At 48.8% G+C, this 9501-nt stretch overlaps 1 protein-coding gene across 2 annotated transcripts in view; it reads left to right on the top strand.

Annotated features, from left to right (window-relative positions):
• The first annotated feature begins 2821 nt into the window (after nucleotides 1-2821).
• Nucleotides 2822-9501, top strand: part of rps6ka5 (ribosomal protein S6 kinase, polypeptide 5) — a 212242-nt gene continuing 205562 nt past the window's right edge. For both annotated transcript variants that reach the window (XM_052017953.1, XM_052017963.1), the window contains exon 1: nucleotides 2822-3043. In XM_052017953.1, the coding sequence (XP_051873913.1) occupies nucleotides 2986-3043 (58 nt within the window). In that variant the 5' untranslated portion in view covers nucleotides 2822-2985. The remainder of the gene's footprint in view (nucleotides 3044-9501) is intronic.

Here is a 9501-nt window from a genome sequence, read left to right as displayed (position 1 = left end):
CAGGTCAGGCAGCATCTGTGGAGAGAAATAAACAGTTGATGTTTAGGGTTGAGATTAGAACTAGGGGACAGCCTCAAGATTCAGGGGAATAGATTTAGGATGGAGATGAGGAAAAATTGCTTTTCCCAGAATCTGTGGAATTCTCTGCCCAGGGAAACAGTAGAGGCTACCTCATTAAATATATTTAAGACACAGTGAGATAGTTTTTGCATAGTGGGGGAATTAAAGGTTATGGGGAAAAGGCAGGTAGGTTGATCTGAGTCCACGGCCAGATCAGCCATGATCTTATTGAATGGCGGAGCAGGCTCGATGAGCCAGATGGTCTACTCTTGCTCCTATTTCTTATGTTCTTATAAGACCCTTCATCTGGACTGGGCCAGATCCAAATGAAGGGTCTCGCTCGATACGTCGATTGTCCATTTCCCTCCAGAGATGCTGCATGACCTGCAGGGTTCTTCCAGCTTTTTGTGTGTTTTTCCAAAGATTCGCCTTCTTTACCACTCTGCGGTGGAGAATTCCAAAGATTTATGACCTTTCTGAGAAAATAAATTGTTCCTCATCATCTTAAATGGGCCACCACTTATTTTGAAACAATACATTCCATGTTCCCTCAAAAAGGGACACACTTTCTCAGCATCTTGGTTGACATCCTGATTCCAGAGGACAGCATGGGTCGGTCACACTGACTGCTTTGCTTTAAGGTGAGAGATAAGATTTCTTTTTTAGTCACATGTACATTGAAGCACACAGTGAAATACCTCTTTTGCGTAGAGTGTTCTGGGGGCAGCCCGCAAGTGTCACCACGCTTCCGGCGCCAACATAGCATGCCCACAGCTTCCTAACCCGTACACCTTTGGAATGTGGGAGGAAACCGGAGCACCCGGTGGAAACCCACGCAGACACGGGGAGAACATACAAACTCATCACAGACAGCGGCCGGGAATTGAACCCGGGTCGCTGGCGCTGTAATAGCAACATGCTAACTGTTACACTACCGTGCCTGTGGACAAGAGACTGCAGATGCCGGAATCTGGAGCAACACACAAAGGAGCTGGAGGAACTCAGCGGGTCAGGCGGCATCTGTGGTGGGAAATGGACAGTCGATGTTTCAGGTCAAGACCCTTCATTTCCCCACCCCCCCCAATGGAGACCCCCTTTCCTGCCTCCAGCACTCCTCCTCCTCTTGGACACCCCCATCTGGCCTTCTGCCCTGTCTGGATCTTTTCATATCTAACTGCCGACGGGACATCAACTGTCTTGACTTCACCACTGTCCTCGCCCCCTCTGAACGCACTGTTCTCCACTCTCTCCGCACCAATCCCAACCTCACCGTCAAACCCATGGGCATAGGTGGTGTCGTTGTAGTTTGGCGGACTGACCTCTACTCCCTAGAGGACAGATGGCAGATCTTGGACACTTCGTCGTATAAGGGAACTGTTCAGTAGTCTTATCACAGTGTGATAGAAGCTGTCCTCGAGCCTGGTGGTATGGGGGCAGGCATGGTAGTGTAGCGGTTAGTGTAACGCTTTATAGCGCCAGCAACCCAGGTTCAAATCCGGCCACTGTCTGTAAGGAGTTTGTACGTTCTCCCCGTGACTGCGTGCGTTTCCTTCGGGTGCTCTGGTTTCCTCCCACATTCCAAAGACGTACAGGTTAGGAAGTTGTGGGTATGCTATGTTGGCGCCGGAAGCGTGGCAACACTTGGGGGCTGCTCCCAGAACACTACGCAAGAAGATGCATTTCACTGTGTGTTTCGATGTACATGTAACTAATAAAGATATCTTATCTTATCAGGCCTTCTGCCTGATCGGAGAGGGCAGAAGAGAGGATGACCCGGGTGGGTGTGGTCTTTGATTATGCTGGCTGCTTCACGAAAGGTATAGACGGAGTCCATAGAGGGGAGGCTGGTTTCTGTGATGCGCTGGGCTGTGTCCACAACTCTCAGCAGTTTCTTGCGGTCTCGGGCAGAGCAGTCGGGTGGGTCACACCAACAGTTTTGCTTTAAGCTGATATGCTTGGTTGACATCCTGACTCCAGGGACAAGGTGGGTTGGTCACACCAACTTTGCTTTAAGGCAGTGTCCCTTTCAGGGGCTGCTGTCCCTTGGCTTGGTTGACATCCTGACTCCAGGGACAAGGTGGGTTGGTCACACCAACTTTGCTTTAAGGCAGTGTCCCTTTCAGGGGCTGCTGTCCCTTGGCTTGGTTGACATCCTGACTCCAGGGACAAGGTGGGTTGGTCACACCAACTTTGCTTTAAGGCAGTGTCCCTTTCAGGGGCTGCTGTCCCTTGGCTTGGTTGACATCCTGACTCCAGGGACAAGGTGGGTTGGTCACACCAACTTTGCTTTAAGGCGGTGTCCCTTTCAGGGGTTGGTGTCCCTTGGCTTGGTTGACATCCTGACTCCAGGGACAAGGTGGGTAGATCACACCAACAGCTTTGCTTGAAGGCGCTGTCCCTTTCAGGGGTTGGTGTCCCTTGGCTTGGTTGACATCCTGACTCCAGGGACAAGGTGGGTAGATCACACCAACAGCTTTGCTTGAAGGCGCTGTCCCTTTAAGGGGCCGCTGTCCGCGCCCCGGCCGCCGCATCGGAAATCGATTGGTCGCGCCCGGATCCCCAAACAAACACCGGGGCGAAGGAGAAAGCGCCGTAGTAGCTCGGCCAATCTAACCTGATGACCAGAACTGCCGACCAATCCCCGCCCACCCTGCCCTTGACTGATAGCTCGCCCCTCCCAATGGACGCCGGCTATCGCGGGGGACCCCGACCGCCGTCCAATCGCGCGCTCGGGAGGGCGGGCTGATGCCTCCCGCTCCCAAGTTAGGTTGACGGTAGGTAGTAGTAGCGGCCGCCGTGAATGGGAGGGGAGGTTTCTTCTCTGGGTGAGGCGATTTTATTTTGTTTTTTTTAAAAAAAACTAAACGCCTTTGGATACAAACGTTTTTGTTTTTAAAAGCGAAGGAAGCGGCGGAGTTGCGGAAGATGGAGGAAGGGTCTGGCGAAGGTGACATGTTGACCGTTGAGCACGAGCTGAGGAACGGTAAGGGCGCGAGCCCGGCCTGGGGCCGCGCGTCACCGGGGTTTAAACCCGGCCCGCCAACGGCCGCCCTCCCCCCTCCCCCCTCCCGCGCCCCATCCACCCCGACCCCCCCTCCACCCGTCCCCTCCCTCCTTCCCTCCCGTTCACCCCTCCTCCTCCCGTCCGCTCCTCCCTCCTCCTCCCCCCCACCCCCTCCTCCTCCCCCCCCACCCCCTCCTCCTCCCCCCACCCCCTCCTCCTCCCCCCCCACCCCCTCCTCCTCCTCCCGTCCCCTTCCCCCCTTTCCCCCGGTCGCCTTCCCTCCCCCGGTCTTTCCTCCCGGTCCTCCCTTCCCCTCCCCCCGTCTCCCTGGTCCCTCTTTACCCCCCTCCCTCCCGGTCTTCCCTCTTCCCCCCCCACCTTTCCCCGTCCTCTTTCCTTCCCCCCCACCTTTCCCCGTCCTCTTTCCTCCCCCCCCCACCTTTCCCCGTCCTCTTTCCTCCCCCCCCACCTTTCCCCGTCCTCTTTCCTTCCCCCCCCACCTTTCCCCGTCCTCTTTCCTTCCCCCCCACCTTTCCCCGTCCTCTTTCCTTCCCCCCCCCACCTTTCCCCGTCCTCTTTCCTTCCCCCCCCCACCTTTCCCCGTCCTCTTTCCTTCCCCCCCACCTTTCCCCGTCCTCTTTCCTTCCCCCCCCCACCTTTCCCCGTCCTCTTTCCTTCCCCCCCCCCCTTTCCCCGTCCTCTTTCCTTCCCCCCCCCACCTTTCCCCGTCCTCTTTCCTTCCCCCCCCCCACCTTTCCCCGTCCTCTTTCCTTCCCCCCCCACCTTTCCCCCGTCCTCTTTCCTTCCCCCCCCCACCTTTCCCCGTCCTCTTTCCTTCCCCCCCCACCTTTCCCCGTCCTCTTTCCTTCCCCCCCCCCACCTTTCCCCGTCCTCTTTCCTTCCCCCCCCACCTTTCCCCGTCCTCTTTCCTTCCCCCCCCCCACCTTTCCCCGTCCTCTTTCCTTCCCCCCCCACCTTTCCCCGTCCTCTTTCCTTCCCCCCCCACCTTTCCCCGTCCTCTTTCCTTCCCCCCCCCACCTTTCCCCGTCCTCTTTCCTTCCCCCCCCACCTTTCCCCGTCCTCTTTCCTCCCCCCCCCACCTTTCCCCGTCCTCTTTCCTTCCCCCCCCCCACCTTTCCCCGTCCTCTTTCCTTCCCCCCCCCACCTTTCCCCGTCCTCTTTCCTTCCCCCCCCCCCTTTCCCCGTCCTCTTTCCTTCCCCCCCCCCCACCTTTCCCCGTCCTCTTTCCTTCCCCCCCCCCCCCCACCTTTCCCCGTCCCGGCGCACACGTCCCCTTTAAATCGGCGAAACACCGGGGCCAATGCACCTTGGCGGGGAGGTTGCATCCGCAAGCTTTCCCCGCGAGTGGCCGTGCAGAAACTTTGCAACAGAAATAATATTGCAGCCTTTTTTTAAAATAACTTGACAGCTGGACGTTTGCAATGGATTTTGCGTTTGTTGTTGCTGACGGTTGTTTGGGGGCAGCGATCGTGAGCCTCAAGACTGTGTGTGTGTGTGTGTGACATGGATTAAATAAAATTACTGTACTTGATGAGTCTGCGATTTTTGGTCATTGCAGTGGGATGTGTATTGCGCCCACACTTAGCAGGTTGTCCTTATAAATAACACGATTATGTTTACTGTATCTCTGTTTTATTTGTGGTCCATTGCATTGGTGAATGTGTTGTATCCGTACGCTTGGCTACGTCTGATGTTCAGTTTGCAATAAAAGTCATAGGGAACTACTCTGCGCGAAGAGATTTTTTTTCGTGCTTATGCTTTTTTTTAATAATCTTTCCGGGGGTGGAGAAGGGAAGTAAAACCGCAATTGTTCCTGCTGCTGGGATTAACAGTGATGGACTCCAAAGGTATTTGCAGATTGTTTAACTGTCCCCATCCCGGTTGGAACATTTTCTGTCTGTAACCGCATTATTTCTGACAATTGTCAGTTACGTTTTAATTGTGGATTTGAGGGCTGTGTCCAGACGGATTTGTATTTCTTGCATGTCAAAGAGCGATAGAACGAGGCTGAAACCTGTTCTCTGAGCGACATCATTGCGAGTTTTTGTTTGGTTGAAATCGAGTATAATATTTGGCTATTTTATTTAAGAAATCTATCGGGAGCCTTTTATAATGTGTCACTCAAAAGTCGTTGTATATTTTTTTTCCTTTTGCCGCAATTGTTGCTCGTTTCAATACAAGAAATCTTAACCTATACGAAGCCTGAAATCAGTGGGAGGAGATGGGAGTTAAACTGAGCATGCATTAATGTACAGTAGTGGGAGCAGTTAGCACCTTCAGAGATGCCATGCTGTTGAAAAGATACGGCACGATTTATCTTAACACCTGTGCAAAATTGTGCAGAATGCGATTTTTATTGAGATATAGCATGCACTACAGAAAAATATTTTATATTTAATGAGAAGCAGTCTGGGGGGGGGGCAGTGGGGGAAACGAACACTTTTTGAACAAGGATCTCCTGTTTCTGTCAGTGTCCCATTTCATTGTAGTAAATGCCAGAGCTTTGCAGCAACAGGGTGTTGTGCACCAAAGTAACAACCCAGCCGTCCCCACCCCACCTGGAAATGTAAACCGTTTTGCAACAGGACCAGATCCACAGATGTTATGATCTTATCATCTTTGAGATTTGTTAGTTAAACAAATGCTGAGAGGGAAAGTCTTTCCTGACCTCAAGATGTCCCAAAGTTCTTTATAGTCAATGATATGCTATTGGTACATAATCATTGCTGTAACATAAAGGCAGCAATCGTATTGTGCTCAGCAAGGACAATAAAGTCTAGATGAAATGCTTTTGTGATGCTGGTTGAGCCAGGGCCTTGGGGGAAAAACTGTGCAACTGGGGTCACTCTGCTTCACAAGTGACAGCAGACGGTGCTTCGTTTCATGCTCCATTTGAATGACGGCATGTCTGGTAGTACAGCAGTTCCTCAATCTAACACTGAAGTGTTGGCCTAGATTTTGCACGTGTGCTTGTTTGAGTCATCCAACTTGTAGGTGTGTGTTTTATCTCCAAGTACACAGTCATACCAGTACTTGAAGTCTGCGGGCATGGTTATTGTATGAAAAGAATAAATTACTTTAGTGGTTGTTTTGAATTTGAGAACAAGTGCATTAACCTATGTTGATGACTCTTTTCCTACCCAGGTTGCAGATAAATGAAAGCCTTACTTTGAATTAAAATTGAAATAACCTCTGGATATCAGAAGGAATTTTACTTTTGTCTCATCTTGTGCTTTGGCAGTCTTGTGCATCACGTGGATTCAGGAAGGCATTTGGCCAGTTGCTCTGATATTGTGCACTTTTCCAAAGCAGTTTTGGGCTTTGCATGTAGTTATGGCAATTGAACAGAACTTCCTCAATATATTTAATCTACTGTATAAGGTGTATATAGAATGATATTTTGTTTAAAAGAATACACAGCTTGGGTCTTTTAAGCAGTTTTTTAAAATCTAATATGCAGATCACCTTGAGAGTTTTTAAAAGCCTTACATCTGAGAAGGGAGGAAAGATTTAAAGGAGATGAAGGGTTTCATGGTTTTGGGATTGTGTTGGGGGGGAGAGAGAAGGGATAATGAAGAGAGTTTTGGCAAACGGTGTAATGAGTGTTAATTTCAACACAGTTTTGTGGGATAGAACATTTTCAGTTTTGTAATAGTTCAGAAGAACAGTGCTTGTAATAGTTTAAGCTTAAAACCTGAGAACGTTGAGGAAAAATTGTTGGTGGGGAAAGAGATTGACGTGTTATTGTGCCAGAGGACAGGCAGTTTTGTGTCTAACTTGGACAATGAGACTTGGAATAAACTTAAAGCAAGTATAAACTTGGATTTTTAGAGCATTGAGGTTTGTGGAGGAGTGGTGGATGTTTAGTGTGAAAGAACACAAGAAAATAGGAACAGGAGTAGACCACTAGGCCCCTTAAGGTAAGTAATATTCTTGCTTGTGTACAGAGAGTAAATAGTCCTCTCTCTTCTAGGTGGGGTCTCTGAAGGCCCATACAATTGTAGCAAGCCTTCCTCACCCTTCAACACCATACCTCACTGACCCCCATCATCCCCCCCCCCACCCCAGTTTAACTAACCTGTTTTTTTTTCTCACTTTCTTACTTGCACTGTTCTCACTAACTTTATGGATATTGTATTCAAAGCAAACACTAACCCTTCTATTACCATACCTTCAATTACAATACCTTCATTTACTGGTTCCTCTTTAGAAACTTCTAACAGTTTCTGTTTAGCAAACTTGGATATGCTGTAATTTGACCATTCACGGATGTCATTAATATTGACTAAAAGTAGCTGAGGGCAACTGATACGGAGTAATTGGGACCTTTGATAAGCTGCTATACAGGAGTTTTTTTTAAACAAAAGTAGAATGGTATTCGAGAAATATACTGACATAGATTGAGGATTAGCCAATGGGCAGAAAAAAGAGAATAGGAATAAACAAGTCACTTTTTGCTTGGGAGGCCATGACTAATGGATGCTGTAGAGATCTGTGCTGGGTCTCTAGCTGTTCATAATCTATATGAGTGCTTTGGATGAGAGGATCAAGTACAGTATATCTAAGTTTGGTAATGATACAAACCTGGATGGTAGGATTTGGGGAGATAGAGGTTATGTAAATGGGTAAGGATGTGACAGATCAAATACAATGTGGGGGGGAAATGTGAATAGAAAGGTGGATTTTTTTTTATTGGTTTATTTATTGTAATATGTACTAAGATACAGTGGGAAAAACTTGTATGCCATCCATACCGATCATTCCAAAACGTGTATGAGAACAGAATGCAGAATATGGTTTCACAGTTACAGAGAAAGTGCAGGTAAAGTTTGAATGGTAGCATTCTGAGGGACTTGAATGTCCTTGTACACCAATCACTTAGTTAAGTTGCAGGTACAGTAAGCAATTAGGAAGGCAAAGGGTACATTGGTCTTGACTGAAAGCGGATTTGAGTCCAAGAGCGGGGAGGTCTTGCACAAGCTATAAAGGACTGATTGGAAAAACAGGATGATGCTGGAGGAACTCTGCAGGCCAGGCAGCATCCCTGGAGAAAAGCAGGTAGTCAATGTTTTGGGTCAGGACCCTCCTTCGGGACTGAAAATAGAATAGGATTCCTATTTTCAGTCCTGAAGAAGGGTCCTGACCCGAAACATTGACCGCCTGCTTCTCTCCACAGATGCTGCCTGGCCTGCTGAGTTCCTCCAGCATCATCGTGTTTTTCATCTAGATGCCAGCAGCTGCAGTCCTCTGTTTCTCTGTAAAGGACTGTGTCTAGAGTATTGTGCATAGGCCTAGTCTCCCTACCTAAGGAAGGATATACTTGAGGCAGATAGAATGCAGTTGGATTACTGAGATGCTGTATGAGGGAGGAGTACGTGGACTGGACCTATGCTATGAAAATCAAAAAAAAAACTGCAGATGCTGGAAATCTAAAACAAAAACAGAAAATGATGGAATTACTCAGCAGGTCAGGCTGCATCTGTGGGAAGAGAAACAGCCAGCATTTCAGGTTGGAGATGTATGCTCTCTTGAGTTCAGAAGAATGACAGGTGATCTCTTTGAATTGTACAGTGGCTTGACAGCTCAGATGCAAGGGTGACTTTTTCTTGGCTGGGACATCTAGAATGAGGGGTCAGAATAGCGGATTAGCCAGAGACGATAAGAAATTTCTTTACTCAGTGTGTGAATTTTTGGAATTCACTGTCCCAGAGGGTTTATTTTCATTCAAGTTAAGTGGTCTTTGCAGGCTTTACCATTCCTAACCCTTGAAGGTGGTGGTGAGCTGCCTTCTTGAACCACTGCAGTCCTTGAGATATGGATGTACCCACGATGCTGTTTGGGAGGGAGTTCCAGGATTTTGACCCAGTGATGGTGAAGGTACGGCAATATCTTTCCAAGTCAGGATGGGGTGTGGCTTGGAGGGCAACTTCCAGGCGGTGGATTTCCATACTTTTGTTGCCCTTGTCCTTCTAGCTGGTAGAAGTTGTGGGTTTGGAAGGTGCTGTCTAAGAGCTGTGGAGGTTGAGTAGTCAGATTTAAGAGATTCATAGAATTTTATGTATTAAGGGATATGGGGTTAATGGAGGAAAGTGACAGAGGTAAAAGATCAACCATTATCTTATTAAATGGCAGAACTGGCATGAGAGACTGACTGACTACTATTTGTTCTGAACTTTGTGGCACCCTACTAATAACCAACAACTTCTTGGGCCATTGAGGTTGAGGATGACTTGCTTCCATAACAGTACTCTGGGTTCTGTGGCTGATGAGGCCAATGAGGTATCCATAGGCTCTCCCAGGAGGTGCTGTGCTCCCCGTTTTCACTTGGTTTCTGTGTGCTCTCACAAAGGGACTCAAATGTACCCAGATTTTGAGTGATCATGGGCAAGAAATTCCCACGTTGGTGAGGATGTTAC

Source organism: Pristis pectinata, chromosome 1 (assembly GCF_009764475.1).
Source record: "Pristis pectinata isolate sPriPec2 chromosome 1, sPriPec2.1.pri, whole genome shotgun sequence".
In the NCBI taxonomy this organism is placed as follows: Eukaryota; Metazoa; Chordata; class Chondrichthyes; order Rhinopristiformes; family Pristidae; genus Pristis; species Pristis pectinata.
This window is presented reverse-complemented; position numbering and strand designations above follow the sequence as displayed.